This window comes from Anomaloglossus baeobatrachus, chromosome 3 (assembly GCF_048569485.1).
Source record: "Anomaloglossus baeobatrachus isolate aAnoBae1 chromosome 3, aAnoBae1.hap1, whole genome shotgun sequence".
Taxonomy (NCBI): domain Eukaryota; kingdom Metazoa; phylum Chordata; class Amphibia; order Anura; family Aromobatidae; genus Anomaloglossus; species Anomaloglossus baeobatrachus.
In genome coordinates, this window is record NC_134355.1 from 7,090,372 (window position 1) to 7,113,513 (window position 23,142).

The 23,142-nt window shown below is 56.0% G+C and overlaps 1 protein-coding gene across 1 annotated transcript in view; it reads right to left on the minus strand.

The window, feature by feature from the left end:
• RSPH9 (radial spoke head component 9) overlaps nucleotides 1–11,763 on the minus strand; it is a 12,910-nt gene extending 1,147 nt beyond the window's left edge. Inside the window, exons 1-4 of the mRNA XM_075338920.1 lie at nucleotides 11,462–11,763; nucleotides 5,201–5,366; nucleotides 5,000–5,129; nucleotides 1,553–1,699 (exon numbers count right to left, since the gene is read on the minus strand). Of these exons, the coding sequence (XP_075195035.1) occupies nucleotides 1,553–1,699; nucleotides 5,000–5,129; nucleotides 5,201–5,366; nucleotides 11,462–11,685 (667 nt within the window). The 5' untranslated portion in view covers nucleotides 11,686–11,763. The remainder of the gene's footprint in view (nucleotides 1–1,552; nucleotides 1,700–4,999; nucleotides 5,130–5,200; nucleotides 5,367–11,461) is intronic.
• Nucleotides 11,764–23,142: the final 11,379 nt, after the last annotated feature.

Here is a 23,142-nt window from a genome sequence, read left to right on the forward strand (position 1 = left end):
GTCATCACCAGTGACAAGTGCAGGGAGAAAGCGCTCGAGTTTCCTTCTACAGCCACCGAAACCCATATCAAAGCCTAGAAACCATCCCCGCGCCAAAGCCTAGAAACCATCCCCGCGCCAAAGCTAGAGACCATCCCCGCGCCAAAGGCTAGAGACCATCCCCGCGCCAAAGCCTAGAAACCATCCCCGCGCCAAAGCCTAGAAACCATCCCCGCGCCAAAGCCTAGAAACCATCCCCGCGCCAAAGCCTAGAAACCATCCCCGCGCCAAAGCCTAGAAACCATCCCGCGCCAAAGCCTAGAAACCATCCCCGCGCCAAAGCCTAGAGACCATCCCCGCTCCAAAGCCTAGAGACCATCCCCGCGCCAAAGCCTAGAGAAACCATCCCCGCGCCAAAGCCTAGAAACCATCCCCGCGCCAAAGCCTAGAAACCATCCCCGCGCCAAAGCCTAGAAACCATCCCCGCGCCAAAGCCTAGAGACCATCCCCGCGCCAAAGTCTAGAAACCATCCCCGCGCCAAAGCCTAGAAACCATCCCCGCGCCAAAGCCTAGAAACCATCCCCGCGCCAAAGCCTAGAAACCATCCCCGCCAAAGCCTAGACCATCCCCGCGCCAAAGCCTAGAGACCATCCCCGCGCCAAAGCCTAGAGACCATCCCCGCGCCAAAGCCTAGAGACCATCCCCGCGCCAAAGCCTAGAAACCATCCCCGCGCCAAAGCCTAGAAACCATCCCGCGCCAAAGCCTAGAGACCATCCCCGCGCCAAAGCCTAGAAACCATCCCCGCGCCAAAGCCTAGAAACCATCCCCGCGCCAAAGCCTAGAAACCATCCCCGCGCCAAAGCCTAGAAAACCATCCCCGCGCCAAAGCCTAGAAACCATCCCCGCGCCAAAGCCTAGAGACCATCCCCGCGCCAAAGCCTAGAGACCATCCCCGCGCCAATGTCAGCTAAGCAAGTGAGAAGGTTTGGGGCGCGGAGCAGAACACGATGTCACCACTGCCTGATCGCTGCGGGATTCCAGCCTCCGTCCACAGAGGAGCCTGTATTCTGCAGATGTCACACACAGAGGGGCCCGGGGTCCCATAGTCTGCAGATGCCTTACACAGAGGGGCCCGGGGTCCCATAGTCTGCAGATGCCTCACACAGAGGGGCCCGAGGTCCCGTATTCTGCAGATGCCTCACACAGAGGAGCCCGGGGTCCCATAGTCTGCAGATGCCTCACACAGAGGGGCCCGGGGTCCCATAGTCTGCAGATGCCTCACACACAGGGGTTCGGGGTCCCGTATTCTGCAGATGCCTCGCTCTGTACATGAGGGTCGCTCATGTCCTGACACCGGAACCTTCTCCTGGACCCTCGGATCAGGCGTCACCGTCCTATCACAGCGGGATTCTTACACTGAAGCATTGCATATCACAGTCAGTGCATCGCATTCCTGAAATACTCTGTGCTGCTTTTGCATCCTTGCAGGGGTGTATATACATGATGTGTTCGGCTATGCACCGCGCTCCAGGCCGTTTCGGGGCTATACTACCCCTGGGACCATCACTCACCTTTAGGGACATCATGTTGTAGAGAGTCCAGGAAGTCGAGGGCCGGGTCCTGGTCGGCCGCCTCCAGCAGAGACTTCTTCTTGGGGGTCAGCGTGGGGGTGAAGTGGAAGAAGGAGCTCAGCTTTTTGGCCTCGCTGACTGTAAGACCTGGAGGGACAGGACCAGGAGGTCAGAGGTCAAAGGGCACAGGGGGTCGTGTGTCTGATGATGGGGCCTATCGCAACGCTCTGCAGAGAGGACGGTGAGGGACCATAGATACTGCACGGGGGAAGATCGGGCGTCCATGCTCTGCCCACCACAGGCGCCTCATCTCCCCCACCACAGGCGCCTCATCTCCCCCCCACCACAGGCGCCTCATCACCCCCCACCACAGGCGCCTCATCACCCCCCACCACAGGCGCCTCATCACCCCCCACACAGGCGCCTCATCTCCCCCCACCACAGGCGCCTCATCTCCCCCACCACAGGCGCCTCATCTCCCCCCCACACAGGCGCCTCATCACCCCCACCACAGGCGCCTCATCTCCCCCACCACAGGCGCCTCATCACCCCCCACCACAGGCGCCTCATCACCCCCCACCACAGGCGCCTCATCACCCCACCCACCACAGGCGCCTCATCACCCCCCACCACAGGCGCCTCATCACCCCCCACCACAGGCGCCTCATCTCCAGCACCACAGGCGCCTCATCTCCAGCACCACAGGCGCCTCATCTCCCCCCACCACAGGCGCCTCATCTCCCCCCACCACAGGCGCCTCATCACCCCACCACAGGCGCCTCATCTCCCCCACCACAGGCGCCTCATCACCCCCACCACAGGCGCCTCATCACCCCCACCACAGGCGCCTCATCTCCCCCACCACAGGAGCCTCATCACCCCCACCACAGGCGCCTCATCACCCCCACCACAGGCGCCTCATCTCCAGCACCACAGGCGCCTCATCTCCCCCCACCACAGGCGCCTCATCTCCCCCACCACAGGCGCCTCATCTCCCCCCACCACAGGCGCCTCATCTCCCCCCACCACAGGCGCCTCATCTCCCCCCACCACAGGCGCCTCATCACCCCCACCACAGGCGCCTCATCTCCCCCACCACAGGCGCCTCATCACCCCCACCACAGGCGCCTCATCACCCCCCACCACAGGCGCCTCATCACCCCCCCACCACAGGCGCCTCATCACCCCCCACCACAGGCGCCTCATCACCCCCCACCACAGGCGCCTCATCTCCAGCACCACAGGCGCCTCATCTCCCCCCACCACAGGCGCCTCATCTCCCCCCACCACAGGCGCCTCATCACCCCCACCACAGGCGCCTCATCTCCCCCACCACAGGCGCCTCATCACCCCCACCACAGGCGCCTCATCACCCCCACCACAGGCGCCTCATCTCCCCCACCACAGGAGCCTCATCACCCCCACCACAGCGCCTCATCACCCCCACCACAGGCGCCTCATCTCCAGCACCACAGGCGCCTCATCTCCCCCCACCACAGGCGCCTCATCTCCCCCACCACAGGAGCCTCATCACCCCCACCACAGGCGCCTCATCTCCAGCACCACAGGCGCCTCATCTCCCCCCACCACAGGCGCCTCATCTCCCCCCACCACAGGCGCCTCATCACCCCCCACCACAGGCGCCTCATCACCCCCCCACCACAGGCGCCTCATCTCCCCCACCACAGGAGCCTCATCTCCCCCACCACGGGAGCCTCATCTCCCCCCACCACAGGAGCCTCATCTCCCCCACCACAGGCGCCTCATCACCCCCCCACCACAGGCGCCTCATCACCCCCCACCACAGGCGCCTCATCACCCCCACCACAGGCGCCTCATCACCCCCCCACCACAGGAGCCTCATCTCCCCCACCACAGGCGCCTCATCACCCCCCACCACAGGCGCCTCATCACCCCCCACCACAGGAGCCTAATCTCCCCCCCACCACAGGAGCCTAATCTCCCCCACCACAGGAGCCTAATCTCCCCCCAACACAGGCGCCTCATCTCCCCCCACCACAGGCGCCTCATCACCCCCCACCACAGGCGCCTCATCTCCCCCACCACAGGCGCCTCATCTCCCCCACCACAGGAGCCTCATCACCCCCACCACAGGAGCCTCATCACCCCCACCACAGGCGCCTCATCTCCAGCACCACAGGAGCCTCATCACCCCCACCACAGGCGCCTCATCTCCAGCACCACAGGCGCCTCATCTCCCCCCACCACAGGCGCCTCATCTCCCCCACCACAGGAGCCTCATCACCCCCACCACAGGCGCCTCATCTCCAGCACCACAGGCGCCTCATCTCCAGCACCACAGGCGTCTCATCTCCCCCCCACCACAGGCGCCTCATCTCCCCCACCACAGGCGCCTCATCACCCCCCACCACAGGCGCCTCATCTCCCCCCAACACAGGCGCCTCATCACCCCCCCACCACAGGCGCCTCATCACCCCCCACCACAGGCGCCTCATCTCCCCCACCACAGGAGCCTCATCTCCCCCACCACAGGAGCCTCATCTCCCCACCACAGGAGCCTCATCTCCCCCCACCACAGGAGCCTCATCTCCCCCACCACAGGCGCCTCATCACCCCCCACCACAGGCGCCTCATCTCCCCCACCACAGGCGCCTCATCTCCCCCACCACAGGCGCCTCATCACCCCCCCCACCACAGGAGCCTCATCTCCCCCACCACAGGCGCCTCATCACCCCCCACCACAGGCGCCTCATCACCCCCCACCACAGGCACCTCATCACCCCCCACCACAGGCACCTCATCACCCCCCACCACAGGCGCCTCATCACCCCCCACCACAGGCGCCTCATCACCCCCCACCACAGGCGCCTCATCTCCCCCACCACAGGAGCCTCATCTCCCCCACCACAGGAGCCTCATCTCCCCCCACCACAGGAGCCTCATCTCCCCCACCACAGGCGCCTCATCACCCCCCACCACAGGCGCCTCATCTCCCCCACCACAGGCGCCTCATCTCCCCCACCACAGGCGCCTCATCACCCCCCCACCACAGGAGCCTCATCTCCCCCACCACAGGCGCCTCATCACCCCCCACCACAGGCGCCTCATCACCCCCCACCACAGGCGCCTCATCACCCCCCCACCACAGGCGCCTCATCTCCCCCACCACAGGAGCCTCATCTCCCCCCAACACAGGCGCCTCATCTCCCCCCAACACAGGCGCCTCATCTCCCCCCAACACAGGCGCCTCATCTCCCCGACTGATGAAGCTCCACTACTGAAGGACACACGTCGCCACATGGGTGGCATAATACACCGCACTCAGGCCCCACCACCCGGGAGTATCACGTGTGCTCGCCTATACTGGGGACAGTGTGGAGCGATCTGAGAGAGGCAACGCTCTGCAGAACGTCACGTGACGGCAATAATCTGCGGGGTCCATGCACCGAGCAGCGCTCTGCTTACCGCGGAAGCTGTGGTTCACGTGGACCTGTCCCAGCGGAGTCTTGGTGAAGGCCCCCCGGGGGGCGACCGCGGCCTCTCGATCGATCAGTGCGATGGTGCCGATCAGACGGGTCTCCTCCTTAATGTGATTCTGAGGAACAGAAAACATCAGACGTCTCCACAGACGCCCCCTATAGAAGCACCCCGAAACTGCAGCGTTACCGTCACGTCCTCCTCCTGCACCTCCGTCCCCTCCCCCGCCTTCCTGTGGACTGTGAGCTCATACTCATGGGCGGGGTCTCCGATGAAACGCCCCTTAATGAGCTGCGCCTCTCTGATGATGTCATCGGTGGGCGGGGAAAGAAGGCACCAATCCAGACAATTCAGGCTGCAAGAAATGGGGAGACACATCAGCACCCCAAATTACTGTGCACCCCCCATCCCCTCAGTATGGGGGCCACCATGTTTTCTCAGTTTTGGGGTCATGCATACACAACCCCTTACATTTAGAGTCTCCTTGATTTTGAGGGCTCCTTGTTTCCTCAGTTTCGGGCCCCCTCAGCTTCGGGCCCCCTCGTTCGTCGCCTCAGCTTCGGGCCCCTTCGATCATCGCTTCAGTTTCGGGCCCTCTCGTTTGTCCCCTCAGTTTCGGGTCCCCTTGTTCGTTTCCTCAGTTTTGGGCCCCCTCGTCTCCTCACATTTGGAGCCCTTACAGTTTTGGGGCCCCTGTGTCCCCTCAGTTTCGGGTCCCCTCGTTCGTTTCCTCAGTTTTGGGCCCCCTCGTCTCCTCACATTTGGAGCCCTTACAGTTTTGGGGCCCCTGTGTCCCCTTGGTTTCGGGGCCCCTGTGTGACGACATGGACTTTCAATGCCTAGCATGGGTTAACTTTCTTAATATTCAGCCAGACATGATTCAGACAGTTTGTTTTTAGATGGGGGATAAGCCCTCATTGTTCTACAAGACTCTTGGGAGTTTAGTATTGAAGTTTTGGTTGACTGGTGTAATTGTTTTGGCCACTGAAGGCCAGACACCCAGATAACTCAATTATGCGAACTTCCCATTGTATTACTAAGTGAATTGCTAGATGTGATGTAACTTACCTGTCCCACCCTTGTCTCTGGATATTTGAATATCGCTTGAAATTCATCCAATAAGAGAAGCAACCTTGTACAACCAATCCGATAAGGGCTCAGTATATCCTAAGGGAAGGCTATGGCTATAAAAGGGGACTTCTTGGAGTCACCAGGTTGTTGATGGATGTTGCATGATCCAGTCTAAGCTCTTAAGGCCCCTTTAAACACTGCAACATCGCAAACGACATCGCTGTAACGTCACCGGTTTTGTGACGTTACAGCGACCTCCCCAGCGACATTGCAGTGTGTGAGACGCATCAGTACCCGGCCCCTGCTGTGAAGTTGTGATCGCTACACATCTCTCAGGACCATTCTTTGATCCTTTGTTTCCCGCTGTGCAGCATAATCCCTAGAAAGTCTCAGTGTGTAAAGGGGCCTTTAGGAGCTGGCTAGGGGATCAGAACCAGGATGCCTTGTGGACTCGGTCTAGGGACTTTGCCTCCGACTAGAGGATCACTTGGCTACAAGGCTTCAATCTAGGGACTCCGATTCCAATTGGAGACCATAACCACAGTCTAGGGATTTCGACTCCGGCTGCCAGGATTATATCATAATACCAGAGACTACTTAAGGAGGAAACCCAGGTTGGGAAAATTTGGTCACCTGACTACAGACTTTGCAGACCTCAGCTTCCTACGCTTGCTACTATTCTTTTCTCGGAGTAGCTGGCCCTGGAAACCCCGATGCAAGGACCTTCTAATCCCTGGTGAGCAGCGGAAGGGGGAGACTCTGTTGCCGGTTACATTCTGTGGTTTTGCTGGTTATGTGTCATGTGCCGTTAATTGTTTGGGGATCCAATAAAGTGTTACTATTGTGATTCCCTCACCCTGTGTTGTCTGAGTAGTGTTACGCCCACGGTTAGGGAGGCCGGCGTTCAGTTGGGATGAGCCCTGAGCCACGCTGTCTTTCTAAAGGTGGCCGGGCCAGCGGACAAGAGCACCCACTGAGCCCCGTGTCTCCACAGGAGAGCACCCACTGAGCCCCGTGTCTCCACAGGAGAGCACCCACTGACCCCCGTGTCTCCACAGGAGAGCACCCACTGACCCCCGTGTCTCCACAGGAGAGCACCCACTGACCCCCGTGTCTCCACAGGAGAGCACCCACTGACCCCCGTGTCTCCACAGGAGAGCACCCACTGACCCCCGGGTCTCCACAGGAGAGCACCCACTGACCCCCGGGTCTCCACAGGAGAGCACCCACTGACCCCCGGGTCTCCACAGGAGAGCACCCACTGACCCCCGGGTCTCCACAGGAGAGCACCCACTGACCCCCGGGTCTCCACAGGAGAGCACCCACTGACCCCCGGGTCTCCACAGGAGAGCACCCACTGACCCCCGGGTCTCCACAGGAGAGCACCCACTGACCCCCGGGTCTCCACAGGAGAGCACCCACTGACCCCCGGGTCTCCACAGGAGAGCACCCACAGACCCCCGTGTCTCCACAGGAGAGCACCCACTGACCCCCGTGTCTCTACAGGAGAGCACCCACTGACCCCCGTGTCTCCACAGGAGAGCACCCACTGACCCCCGTGTCTCTACAGGAGAGCACCCACTGACCCCCGTGTCTCTACAGGAGAGCACCCACTGACCCCCGTGTCTCTACAGGAGAGCACCCACTGACCCCCGTGTCTCTACAGGAGAGCACCCACTGACCCCCGTGTCTCCACAGGAGAGCACCCACTGACCCCCGTGTCTCCACAGGAGAGCACCCACTGACCCCCGTGTCTCCACAGGAGAGCACCCACTGACCCCCGGGTCTCCACAGGAGAACACCCACTGACCCTCGTGTCTCCACAGGAGAGCACCCACTGACCCCCGTGTCTCCACAGGAGAGCACCCACTGACCCCCGTGTCTCCACAGGAGAGCACCCACTGACCCCGTGTCTCCACAGGAGAGCACCCACTGACCCCCGGGTCTCCACAGGAGAACACCCACTGACCCCCGGGTCTCCACAGGAGAACACCCACTGACCCCCGGGTCTCCACAGGAGAACACCCACTGACCCCCGGGTCTCCACAGGAGAGCACCCACTGACCCCCGGGTCTCCACAGGAGAGCACCCACTGACCCTGTGTCTCCACAGGAGAGCACCCACTGAGCCCCGTGTCTCCACAATCCCTGTGTCCCCTCAGTTTGGGGCCCCTGTGTCCCCTCAGTTTGGGGCCCCTGTGTCCCCTCAGTTTGGGGTCCCTGTGTCCCCTCAGTTTGGGGCCCCTGTGTTCGCTCAGTTTGGGGTCCCTGTGTCTCCTCAGTTTGGGGTCCCCGTGTCTCCTCAGTTTGGGGTCCCCGTGTCTCCTCAGTTTGGGGTCCCCGTGTCTCCTCAGTTTGGGGTCCCCGTGTCCCCTCAGTTTGGGGCCCCTGTGTCCCCTCAGTTTGGGGTCCCTGTGTCCCCTCAGTTTGGGGCCCCTGTGTTCGCTCAGTTTGGGGTCCCCGTGTCTCCTCAGTTTGGGGTCCCCGTGTCTCCTCAGTTTGGGGTCCCCGTGTCTCCTCAGTTTGGGGTCCCCGTGTCTCCTCAGTTTGGGGCCCCCGTGTCTCCTCAGTTTGGGGCCCCCGTGTCTCCTCAGTTTGGGGCCCCCGTGTCCCCTCAGTTTGGGGCCCCCGTGTCCCCTCAGTTTGGGGCCCCCGTGTCTCCTCAGTTTGGGGCCCCCGTGTCCCCTCAGTTTGGGGTCCCCGTGTCTCCTCAGTTGTGGGGCCCCCGTGTCTCCTCAGTTTGGGGCACCCGTGTCTCCTCGGTTGTGGGGCCCCTGTGTCACTGTCCCCTCAGTTTGGGGCCCCCGTGTCTCCTCGGTTTCGGGGCCCCCTTTTCCCCTCAGTTTGGGGCCCCCGTGTCCCCTCAGTTTGGGGCCCCCGTGTCCCTTCAGTTTGGGGCCCCCGTGTCCCCTCAGTTTGGGCCTTCCGTGTCTCCTCGGTTTCAGGGCCCCCGTGTCCCCTCAGTTTGGGGCCCCTGTGTCACCTCAGTTTGGGGCCCCTGTGTCACCTCAGTTTGGGGCCCCTGTGTCACCTCAGTTTGGGGCCCCTGTGTCACCTCAGTTTGGGGCCCCCGTGTCCCCTCAGTTTGGGCCCCCCGTGTCTCCTCGGTTTCAGGGCCCCCGTGTCCCCTCAGTTTGGGCCCCCCGTGTGTCCTCGGTTTCAGGGCCCCCGTGTCTCCTCAGTTTGGAGCCCCCGTGTCTCCTCAGTTTGGGCCCCCCGTGTCTCCTCAGTTTGGGGCCCCCGTGTCTCTTCAGTTTGGGGCCCACGTGTCTCTTCAGTTTGGGGCCCACGTGTCTCCTCAGTTTGGAGCCCCCGTGTCTCCTCAGTTTGGGCCCCCCGTGTCTCCTCGGTTTCAGGGCCCCCGTGTCTCCTCAGTTTGGGCCCCCCGTGTCTCCTCGGTTTCAGGGCCCCCGTGTCTCCTCAGTTTGGAGCCCCCTCGTTCCCTCAGTTTGGGGCCCCTGTGTCTCCTCGGTTTGGGGCCCCCGTGTCTCCTCGGTTGTGGGGCCCCTGTGTCACTGTCCCCTCAGTTTGGGGCCCCCATATCCCCTCAGTTTGGGGCCCCCATGTCTCCTCGGTTGTGGGGCACCCGTGTCACTGTCCCCTCAGTTTGGGGCCCCTGTGTTCCCTCAGTTTGGGCCCCCCGTGTCTCCTCGGTTTTGGGGCCCCCGTTTCCCCTCAGTTTGGGGCCCCCATATCCCCTCAGTTTGGGGCCCCCGTGTCTCCTCAGTTTGGGGCCCCCATATCCCCTCAGTTTGGGGCCCCCGTGTCTCCTCGGTTGTGGGGCACCCGTGTCACTGTCCCCTCAGTTTGGGGCCCCCGTGTCTCCTCAGTTTGGGGCCCCTGTGTCCCCTCAGTTTGGGGCCCCCGTGTCTCCTCGGTTTCGGGGCCCCTGTTTCCCCTCAGTTTGGGGCCCCCGTGTCTCCTCAGTTTGGGGCCCCCGTGTCCCCTCAGTTTGGGCCCCCCGTGTCCCCTCAGTTTGGGGCCCCCGTGTCTCCTCAGTTTGGGGCCCCCGTGTCTCCTCAGTTTGGGGCCCCCGTGTCTCCTCAGTTTGGGGCCCCCGTGTCCCCTCAGTTTGGGCCCCCGTGTCTCCTCGGTTTGGGGCCCCCGTGTCTCCTCGGTTTGGGGCCCCCGTGTCTCCTCGGTTTGGGGTCCCCGTGTCTCCTCGGTTTGGGGCCCCCGTGTCTCCTCAGTTTGGGGCCCCCGTGTCACTGTCCCCTCAGTTTGGGGCCCCCCGTGTCCCCTCAGTTTGGGCCCCCCGTGTCCCCTCAGTTTGGGGCCCCCGTGTCCCCTCAGTTTGGGGCCCCCGTGTCTCCTCGGTTTCGGGGCCCCCGTGTCTCCTCAGTTTGGGGCCCCCCGTGTCCCCTCAGTTTGGGCCCCCCGTGTCCCCTCAGTTTGGGCCCCCCGTGTCCCCTCAGTTTGGGCCCCCCGTGTCCCCTCAGTTTGGGGCCCCCGTGTCTCCTCGGTTTCGGGGCCCCCGTGTCTCCTCAGTTTGGGGCGCCCGTGTCTCCTCAGTTTGGGCCCCCCGTGTCCCCTCAGTTTGGGGCCCCCGTGTCTCCTCGGTTTCGGGGCCCCCGTGTCTCCTCAGTTTGGGGCCCCCGTGTCTCCTCGGTTTCGGGGCCCCCGTGTCTCCTCAGTTTGGGGCGCCCGTGTCTCCTCAGTTTGGGCCCCCCGTGTCCCCTCAGTTTGGGGCCCCCGTGTCTCCTCGGTTTCGGGGCCCCCGTGTCTCCTCAGTTTGGGGCCCCAGTGTCTCCTCGGTTTCGGGGCCCCCGTGTCTCCTCAGTTTGGGGCCCCAGTGTCTCCTCAGTTTGGGCCCCCGTGTCTCCTCGGTTTCGGGGCCCCCGTGTCTCCTCAGTTTGGGGCCCCAGTGTCTCCTCAGTTTGGGGCCCCCGTGTCTCCTCGGTTTGGGGCCCCCGTGTCTCCTCAGTTTGGGGCCCCCGTGTCTCCTCAGTTTCGGGGCCCCCGTGTCTCCTCAGTTTGGGGCCCCCGTGTCTCCTCGGTTTCGGGGCCCCCGTGTCTCCTCAGTTTGGGGCCCCCGTGTCTCCTCGGTTTCGGGGCCCCCGTGTCTCCTCAGTTTGGGGCCCCCGTGTCTCCTCAGTTTGGGGCCCCCGTGTCTCCTCGGTTTCGGGGCCCCTGTGTCTCCTCAGTTTGGGGCCCCCGTGTCTCCTCGGTTTCGGGGCCCCAGTGTTCGCTCAGTTTGGGGCCCCTGTGTCTCCTCAGTTTGGGGCCCCCGTGTCTCCTCGGTTTCGGGGCCCCCGTGTCTCCTCAGTTTGGGGCGCCCGTGTCTCCTCAGTTTGGGCCCCCAGTGTTCGCTCAGTTTGGGGCCCCAGTGTCTCCTCAGTTTGGGGCCCCTGTGTCCCCTCGCCTTCAGGGCCCCTCTCACCTGTAGAACGTCCTCCGCCCCCGCAGCTGGTCGCTTTCCTCCGCGCCTTGTGCGATGTAATAGTCCCCCCGGACCCCCAGGATCTTGCCCCAGAGCACGGCCCGGGACAGCCGCATGTCTCTCCGCAGCAGCCGCAGGGAGGTGCCCAGCGCCGCGCTCTGCTCCGGGCTCAGGCCGCAGCCGGACACCAGCTCCACCGACACCGGCAGCCTCTCCGCGTCCATCTCTGCGGCGCCTGTCTCCCTGGAAACAGTAACCAGGAAATGCTCCGGTCTCCACAGCAACGCGTCTGTATCCAGGAAGTTACCTCATTCGACAACAGGCTTCCGGACCGCCCACAGATGACGTCATCCTTTCATCGCTGATTGGACGGGGCGATGAGATGGTCCCGCCCCCGACAGTCTAAATCTGACCCTACAAAGTCCATGATGTCTGACGTCACCTGACAACCAGACCCTGACAACCAGTCACCATCTCCTGACATCCAGTCACCATCTCCTGACAACCAGTCACTCTCTCCTGACAACCAGTCACTATCTCCTGACAACCAGTCACCATCTCCTGACAACCAGTCACCATCTCCTGACAACCAGTCACTCTCTCCTGACAACCAGTCACCATCTCCTGACAACCAGTCACTCTCTCCTGACAACCAGTCACTATCTCCTGACAACCAGTCACTATCTCCTGACAACCAGTCACTATCTCCTGACAACCAGTCACCATCTCCTGACAACCAGTCACTATATCCTGACAACCAGTCACTATATCCTGACAACCAGTCACCATCTCCTGACAACCAGTCACCATCTCCTGACAACCAGTCACCATCTCCTGACAACCAGTCACTATCTCCTGACAACCAGTCACCATCTCCTGACAACCAGTCACCATCTCCTGACAACCAGTCACTATCTCCTGACAACCAGTCACCATCTCCTGACAACCAGTCACCATCTCCTGACAACCAGTCACCATCTCCTGACAACCAGTCACTATCTCCTGACAACCAGTCACCATCTCCTGACAACCAGTCACTATCTCCTGACAACCAGTCACCATCTCCTGACAACCAGTCACCATCTCCTGACACCCAGTCACCATCTCCTGACAACCAGTCACCATCTCCTGACAACCAGTCACCATCTCCTGACAACCAGTCACCATCTCCTGACAACCAGTCACTATCTCCTGACAACCAGTCACCATCTCCTGACAACCAGTCACCATCTCCTGACAACCAGTCACTTTATCCTGACAACCAGACCCTGACAACCAGTCACCATCTCCTGACAACCAGTCACCATCTCCTGACACCCAGTCACTATATCCTGACAACCAGACCCTGACAACCAGTCACCATCTCCTGACAACCAGTCACCATCTCCTGACAACCAGTCACTATCTCCTGACAACCAGTCACTATCTCCTGACAACCAGTCACTATATCCTGACAACCAGTCACTATATCCTGACAACCAGTCACCATCTCCTGACAACCAGTCACTATCTCCTGACAACCAGTCACCATCTCCTGACAACCAGTCACCATCTCCTGACAACCAGTCACTATATCCTGACAACCAGTCACTATCTCCTGACAACCAGTCACTATCTCCTGACAACCAGTCACTATATCCTGACAACCAGTCACCATCTCCTGACAACCAGTCACTATCTCCTGACAACCAGTCACCATCTCCTGACAACCAGTCACCATCTCCTGACAACCAGTCACTATCTCCTGACAACCAGTCACCATCTCCTGACAACCAGTCACTATCTCCTGACAACCAGTCACTATCTCCTGACAACCAGTCACCATCTCCTGACAACCAGTCACCATCTCCTGACAACCAGTCACCATCTCCTGACAACCAGTCACTATCTCCTGACAACCAGTCACTATATCCTGACAACCAGTCACCATCTCCTGACACCCAGTCACTAACTCCTGACAACCAGTCACTATCTCCTGATAACCAGTCACCATCTCCTGACAACCAGTCACTAACTCCTGACAACCAGTCACTATCTCCTGACAACCAGTCACCATCTCCTGACAACCAGTCACTATATCCTGACAACCAGTCACTATATCCTGACAACCAGTCACCATCTCCTGACAACCAGTCACTATCTCCTGACACCCAGTCACCATCTCCTGACAACCAGTCACCATCTCCTGACAACCAGTCACTAACTCCTGACAACCAGTCACTATCTCCTGACCTCCTGACAACCAGTCACCATCTCCTGACAACCAGTCACCATCTCCTGACAACCAGTCACTATCTCCTGACAACCAGACCCTGACAACCAGTCACCATCTCCTGACAACCAGTCACCATCTCCTGACACCCAGTCACTATATCCTGACAACCAGACCCTGACAACCAGTCACCATCTCCTGACAACCAGTCACCATCTCCTGACAACCAGTCACTATCTCCTGACAACCAGTCACTATCTCCTGACAACCAGTCACTATATCCTGACAACCAGTCACTATATCCTGACAACCAGTCACCATCTCCTGACAACCAGTCACCATCTCCTGACAACCAGTCACCATCTCCTGACAACCAGTCACTAACTCCTGACAACCAGTCACTATCTCCTGACAACCAGTCACCATCTCCTGACAACCAGTCACTATATCCTGACAACCAGTCACTATATCCTGACAACCAGTCACCATCTCCTGACAACCAGTCACTATCTCCTGACACCCAGTCACCATCTCCTGACAACCAGTCACCATCTCCTGACAACCAGTCACTAACTCCTGACAACCAGTCACTATCTCCTGACCTCCTGACAACCAGTCACCATCTCCTGACAACCAGTCACCATCTCCTGACAACCAGTCACTATCTCCTGACAACCAGTCACCATCTCCTGACAACCAGTCACCATCTCTTGACAACCAGTCACCATCTCCTGACAACCAGTCACTATCTCCTGACAACCAGTCACTAACTCCTGACAACCAGTCACTATATCCTGACAACCAGTCACCATCTCCTGACAACCAGTCACCATCTCCTGACAACCAGTCACTCTCTCCTGACAACCAGTCGCTATCTCCTGACAACCAGTCACTCTCTCCTGACAACCAGTCACTATCTCCTGACAACCAGTCACCATCTCCTGACAACCAGTCACTATCTCCTGACAACCAGTCACCATCTCCTGACAACCAGTCACCATCTCCTGACAACCAGTCACTATATCCTGACAACCAGTCACTATCTCCTGACAACCAGTCACTATATCCTGACAACCAGTCACCATCTCCTGACAACCAGTCACCATCTCCTGACAACCAGTCACTATCTCCTGACAACCAGTCACTATATCCTGACAACCAGTCACCATCTCCTGACAACCAGTCACCATCTCCTGACAACCAGTCACTATATCCTGACAACCAGTCACCATCTCCTGACAACCAGTCACCATCTCCTGACAACCAGTCACTATATCCTGACAACCAGTCACCATCTCCTGACAACCAGTCACCATCTCCTGACAACCAGTCACTATCTCCTGACAACCAGTCACCATCTCCTGACAACCAGTCATCATCTCCTGACAACCAGTCACTATCTCCTGACAACCAGTCACTATCTCCTGACAACCAGTCACTATATCCTGACAACCAGTCACCATCTCCTGACAACCAGTCACCATCTCCTGACAACCAGTCACTATCTCCTGACAACCAGTCACTATATCCTGACAACCAGTCACCATCTCCTGACAACCAGTCACTATCTCCTGACAACCAGTCACTATATCCTGACAACCAGTCACCATCTGCTGACAACCAGTCACTATATCCTGACAACCAGTCACCATCTCCTGACAACCAGTCACTATCTCCTGACAACCAGTCACTATATCCTGACAACCAGTCACTATCTCCTGACAACCAGTCACTATATCCTGACAACCAGTCACTATATCCTGACAACCAGTCACCATCTCCTGACAACCAGTCACTATATCCTGACAACCAGTCACTATATCCTGACACCCAGTCACTATATCCTGACACCCAGTCACTATCTCCTGACAACCAGTCACTATATCCTGACACCCAGTCACCATCTCCTGACAACCAGTCACTATCTCCTGACACCCAGTCACTATCTCCTGACAACCAGTCACTATCTCCTGACAACCAGTCACTATATCCTGACAACCAGTCACCATCTCCTGACAACCAGTCACTATCTCCTGACACCCAGTCACTATATCCTGACAACCAGTCACTATCTCCTGACAACCAGTCACTATCTCCTGACACCCAGTCACTATATCCTGACAACCAGTCACTATCTCCTGACAACCAGTCACTATCTCCTGACACCCAGTCACTATATCCTGACAACCAGTCACCATCTCCTGACAACCAGTCACCATCTGCTGATAACCAGTCACTATCTCCTGACAACCAGTCACTATATCCTGACAACCAGTCACTATCTCCTGACAACCAGTCACTATATCCTGACAACCAGTCACTATCTCCTGACAACCAGTCACTATCTCCTGACAACCAGTCACTATATCCTGACAACCAGTCACTATATCCTGACAACCAGTCACTATCTCCTGATAACCAGTCACTATATCCTGACAACCAGTCACTATATCCTGACAACCAGTCACTATATCCTGACAACCAGTCACTATCTCCTGACACCCAGTCACTATCTCCTGACAACCAGTCACTATATCCTGACAACCAGTCACTATCTCCTGACAACCAGTCACTATCTCCTGACACCCATTCACTATATCCTGACAACCAGTCACTATCTCCTGACAACCAGTCACTATCTCCTGACACCCAGTCACTATATCCTGACAACCAGTCACTATCTCCTGACAACCAGTCACTATATCCTGACACCCAGTCACCATCTCCTGACAACCAGTCACTATCTCCTGACAACCAGTCACTATATCCTGACAACCAGTCACCATCTCCTGACAACCAGTCACTATCTCCTGACAACCAGTCACTATATCCTGACAACCAGTCACCATCTCCTGACAACCAGTCACTATATCCTGACACCCAGTCACCATCTCCTGACAACCAGTCACTATCTCCTGACAACCAGTCACTATATCCTGACACCCAGTCACTATCTCCTGACAACCAGTCACTATATCCTGACAACCAGTTACTATCTCCTGACAACCAGTCACTATATCCTGACACCCAGTCACTATCTCCTGACAACCAGTCACTATATCCTGACAACCAGTCACTATCTCCTGACAACCAGTCACTATCTCCTGACAACCAGTCACTATATCCTGACAACCAGTCACCATCTCCTGACAACCAGTCACTATATCCTGACACCCAGTCACCATCTCCTGACAACCAGTCACTATCTCCTGACAACCAGTCACTATATCCTGACAACCAGTCACTATCTCCTGACAACCAGTCACTATATCCTGACAACCAGTCACTATCTCCTGACAACCAGTCACTATATCCTGACAACCAGTCACTATATCCTGACAACCAGTCACCATCTCCTGACAACCAGTCACTATATCCTGACAACCAGTCACCATCTCCTGACAACCAGTCACTATCTCCTGACAACCAGTCACCATCTCCTGACAACCAGTCACTATATCCTGACAACCAGTCACTATCTCCTGACACCCAGTCACTATATCCTGACAACCAGTCACCATCTCCTGACAACCAGTCACTATATCCTGACAACCAGTCACCATCTCCTGACAACCAGTCACTTTCTCCTGACAACCAGTCACTATATCCTGACAACCAGTCACTATATCCTGACAACCAGTCACCATCTCCTGACAACCAGTCACTATATCCTGACAACCAGTCACTATATCCTGACACCCAGTCACTATATCCTGACACCCAGTCACCATCTCCTGACAACCAGTCACTATATCCTGACAACCAGTCACTATCTCCTGACAACCAGTCACTATCTCCTGACACCCAGTCACTATCTCCTGACAACCAGTCACTATCTCCTGACACCCAGTCACTATCTCCTGACAACCAGTCACTATATCCTGACAACCAGTCACCATCTCCTGACAACCAGTCACTATCTCCTGACAACCAGTCACTATATCCTGACAACCAGTCACTATATCCTGACACCCAGTCACTATATCCTGACACCCAGTCACTATCTCCTGACAACCAGTCACTATCTCCTGACAACCAGTCACTATATCCTGACAACCAGTCACTATCTCCTGACAACCAGTCACTATATCCTGACAACCAGTCACCATCTCCTGACAACCAGTCACTATATCCTGACACCCAGTCACTATATCCTGACAACCAGTCACTATATCCTGACACCCAGTCACCATCTCCTGATAACCAGTCACTATATCCTGACAACCAGTCACCATCTCCTGACAACCAGTCACTATCTCCTGACAACCAGTCACTATCTCCTGACAACCAGTCACCATCTCCTGACAACCAGTCACCATCTCCTGACAACCAGTCACCATCTCCTGACAACCAGTCACCATCTCCTGACAACCAGTCACTATATCCTGACAACCAGTCACCATCTCCTGACAACCAGTCACCATCTCCTGACAACCAGTCACTGTATCCTGACAACCAGTCACCATCTCCTGACAACCAGTCACCATCTCCTGACAACCAGTCACTATATCCTGACAACCAGTCACTATCTCCTGACAACCAGTCACCATCTCCTGACAACCAGTCACCAGACCCTGACAACCAGTCACTATATCCTGACAACCAGTCACTATATCCTGACAACCAGTCACCATCTCCTGACAACCAGTCACTATATCCTGACAACCAGTCACCAGACCCTGACAACCAGTCACTATATCCTGACAACCAGTCACTATCTCCTGACAACCAGTCACTATCTCCTGACAACCAGTCACTATATCCTGACAACCAGTCACTATATCCTGATACCCAGTCACCATCTCCTGACAACCAGTCACTATATCCTGACAACCAGTCACTATATCCTGACAACCAGTCACTATATCCTGACAACCAGTCACCATCTCCTGACAACCAGTCACTATATCCTGACAACCAGTCACCATCTCCTGACAACCAGTCACCATCTCCTGACAACCAGTCACTATATCCTGACAACCAGTCACTATATCCTGACAACCAGTCACTATATCCTGACAACCAGTCACCATCTCCTGACAACCAGTCACTATATCCTGACAACCAGTCACTATATCCTGACAACCAGTCACCATCTCCTGACAACCAGTCACCATCTCCTGACAACCAGTCACCATCTCCTGACAACCAGTCACTATATCCTGACAACCAGTCACCATCTCCTGACAACCAGTCACTATATCCTGACAACCAGTCACCATCTCCTGACAACCAGTCACTATATCCTGACAACCAGTCACTATATCCTGACAACCAGTCACCATCTCCTGACAACCAGTCACTATATCCTGACAACCAGTCACCATCTCCTGACAACCAGTCACCATCTCCTGACAACCAGTCACTGTATCCTGACAACCAGTCACCATCTCCTGACAACCAGTCACCATCTCCTGACAACCAGTCACTATATCCTGACAACCAGTCACTATCTCCTGACAACCAGTCACCATCTCCTGACAACCAGTCACCAGACCCTGACAACCAGTCACTATATCCTGACAACCAGTCACTATATCCTGACAACCAGTCACCATCTCCTGACAACCAGTCACTATATCCTGACAACCAGTCACCAGACCCTGACAACCAGTCACTATATCCTGACAACCAGTCACTATCTCCTGACAACCAGTCACTATCTCCTGACAACCAGTCACTATATCCTGACAACCAGTCACTATATCCTGATACCCAGTCACCATCTCCTGACAACCAGTCACTATATCCTGACAACCAGTCACTATATCCTGACAACCAGTCACCATCTCCTGACAACCAGTCACTATATCCTGACAACCAGTCACCATCTCCTGACAACCAGTCACCATCTCCTGACAACCAGTCACCATCTCCTGACAACCAGTCACCATCTCCTGACAACCAGTCACTATCTCCTGACAACCAGTCACTATATCCTGACAACCAGTCACTATATCCTGACAACCAGTCACCATCTCCTGACAACCAGTCACTATATCCTGACAACCAGTCACTATATCCTGACAACCAGTCACCATCTCCTGACAACCAGTCACCATCTCCTGACAACCAGTCACCATCTCCTGACAACCAGTCACTATCTCCTGACAACCAGTCACTATATCCTGACAACCAGTCACTATATCCTGACAACCAGTCACTATATCCTGACAACCAGTCACCATCTCCTGACAACCAGTCACTATATCCTGACAACCAGTCACTATATCCTGACAACCAGTCACCATCTCCTGACAACCAGTCACCATCTCCTGACAACCAGTCACCATCTCCTGACAACCAGTCACCATCTCCTGACAACCAGTCACTATCTCCTGACAACCAGTCACTATATCCTGACAACCAGTCACTATATCCTGACAACCAGTCACTATATCCTGACAACCAGTCACCATCTCCTGACAACCAGTCACTATATCCTGACAACCAGTCACTATATCCTGACAACCAGTCACTATATCCTGACAACCAGTCACCATCTCCTGACAACCAGTCACCATCTCCTGACAACCAGTCACCATCTCCTGACAACCAGTCACCATCTCCTGACAACCAGTCACTATCTCCTGACAACCAGTCACTATATCCTGACAACCAGTCACTATATCCTGACAACCAGTCACTATATCCTGACAACCAGTCACCATCTCCTGACAACCAGTCACTATATCCTGACAACCAGTCACTATATCCTGACAACCAGTCACCATCTCCTGACAACCAGTCACCATCTCCTGACAACCAGTCACCATCTCCTGACAACCAGTCACTATCTCCTGACAACCAGTCACTATATCCTGACAACCAGTCACTATATCCTGACAACCAGTCACTATATCCTGACAACCAGTCACCATCTCCTGACAACCAGTCACCATCTCCTGACAACCAGTCACCATCTCCTGACAACCAGTCACTATATCCTGACAACCAGTCACTATATCCTGACAACCAGTCACTATATCCTGACAACCAGTCACCATCTCCTGACAACCAGTCACTATATCCTGACAACCAGTCACCAGACCCTGACAACCAGTCACTATCCCCTGACAACCAGTCACCATCTGCTGATAACCAGTCACTATATCCTGACAACCAGTCACCATCTCCTGACAACCAGTCACCATCTCCTGACAACCAGTCACCATCTTCTGACAACCAGTCACTATATTCTGACAACCAGTCACCATCTCCTGACAACCAGTCACCATCTCCTGACAACCAGTCACCATCTCCTGACAACCAGTCACTATCTCCTGATACCCAGTCACCATCTCCTGACAACCAGTCACCATCTCCTGACAACCAGTCACTATATCCTGACAACCAGTCACCATCTCCTGACAACCAGACACTATATCCTGACAACCAGTCAATATCTCCTGACAACCAGTCACCATCTCCTGACAACCAGTCACTATATCCTGACAACCAGTCACTATCTCCTGACAACCAGTCACCATCTCCTGACAACCAGTCACCATCTCCTGACAACCAGTCACCATCTCCTGACAACCAGTCACTATATCCTGACAACCAGTCACCATCTCCTGACAACCAGTCACCATCTCCTGACAACCAGTCACCATCTCCTGACAACCAGTCACTATATCCTGACAACCAGTCACCATCTCCTGACAACCAGTCACTATCTCCTGACAACCAGTCACTATATCCTGACAACCAGTCACTATATCCTGACAACCAGTCACTATCTCCTGACAACCAGTCACTATCTCCTGACAACCAGTCACCATCTCCTGACAACCAGTCACTATCTCCTGACAACCAGTCACCATCTCCTGACAACCAGTCACTATATCCTGACAACCAGTCACCATCTCCTGACAACCAGTCACTATATCCTGACAACCAGTCACTATATCCTGACACCCAGTCACCATCTCCTGACAACCAGTCACTATCTCCTGACAACCAGTCACCATCTCCTGACAACCAGTCACTATATCCTGACACCCAGTCACCATCTCCTGACAACCAGTCACTATCTCCTGACACCCAGTCACTATCTCCTGACAACCAGTCACTATCTCCTGACAACCAGTCACTATATCCTGACAACCAGTCACTATATCCTGACAACCAGTCACCATCTCCTGACAACCAGTCACCATCTCCTGACAACCAGTCACTATATCCTGACAACCAGTCACCATCTCCTGACAACCAGTCACCATCTCCTGACAACCAGTCACTATCTCCTGACAACCAGTCACTATATCCTGACAACCAGTCACCATCTCCTGACAACCAGTCACTATCTCCTGACACCCAGTCACTATCTCCTGACAACCAGACCCTGACAACCAGTCACCATCTCCTGACAACCAGTCACCATCTCCTGACAACCAGTCACTATCTCCTGACAACCAGTCACATCACTGTGCAGACCCCCCTTATCCAATCCTCCGGTGTGGTCTGATTTGGGCTCGTCCTCTCTTTCTCCTTAGTGTGTGTTTGATGAGTAATGTGTACTTTGCATTTTGTCACTTGTGCTGCGCTCGGCCTCTTTTGTGCTCCAGAGCTGCACTCACTATTCTGCTGATGTCTTATCCTCCAGTCACCTCCAGAGCTGCAGTCACTATTCTGCTGATGTCTTATCCTCCAGTGACCTCCAGAGCTGCAGTCACTATTCTGCTGATGTCTTATCCTCCAGTCACCTCCAGAGCTGCAGTCACTATTCTGCTGATGTCTTATCCTCCAGTCACCTCCAGAGCTGCAGTCACTATTCTGCTGTTACATCATGTCTGATCTCAAGTCACCTCTAGAATAGTGACCGCAGCTTTGGCGGTGACTGGAGGATAAGACACAATGTAACAGTAGAATAGTGACTGCAGCTCTGGAGGTGACTGGAGGATAAGACATGATGTAACAGCAGAGTAGTGAGTGCAGCTCTGGAGGTGAGTGGAGGATAAGACATGATGTAACAGCAGAATAGTGACTGCAGCTCTGGAGGCGACTGGAGGATAAGACCTGATGTAACAGCAGAGTAGTGAGTGCAGCTCTGGAGGTGAGTGGAGTAGAATAATGCGCTGCCGGCAGATGTTCTGTTTCTCCGGTCACTTCGCCAAGAACATGAATTATAAACAGAGCAGACCCTTTATTCCGCCTGTGATAAGAAACGCCCGGAACGTCGCAGCGTCCTGGAATAATAAAGGTTTGGATCTCGCTGCGTTTCTCACTCTATCGGCCAAAAGCGATATCTGCTCCTCCAGCAGCCTCGAGCACAGCAAGCAACGGAAACTCATTGCGGTTCCCCGCAGCGTCCAGGACAGGCAGTCCCATGTAAAAATATTTACCCCTAGATGTTCCCTATTATTATATCTAGTTATATACATTATGTAGTATGAGAACTGGGCCTCAGAATCCACGATAACTGGAGTTTAGGACCCGAAACAACTGGACCTCAGGAACCATGAGA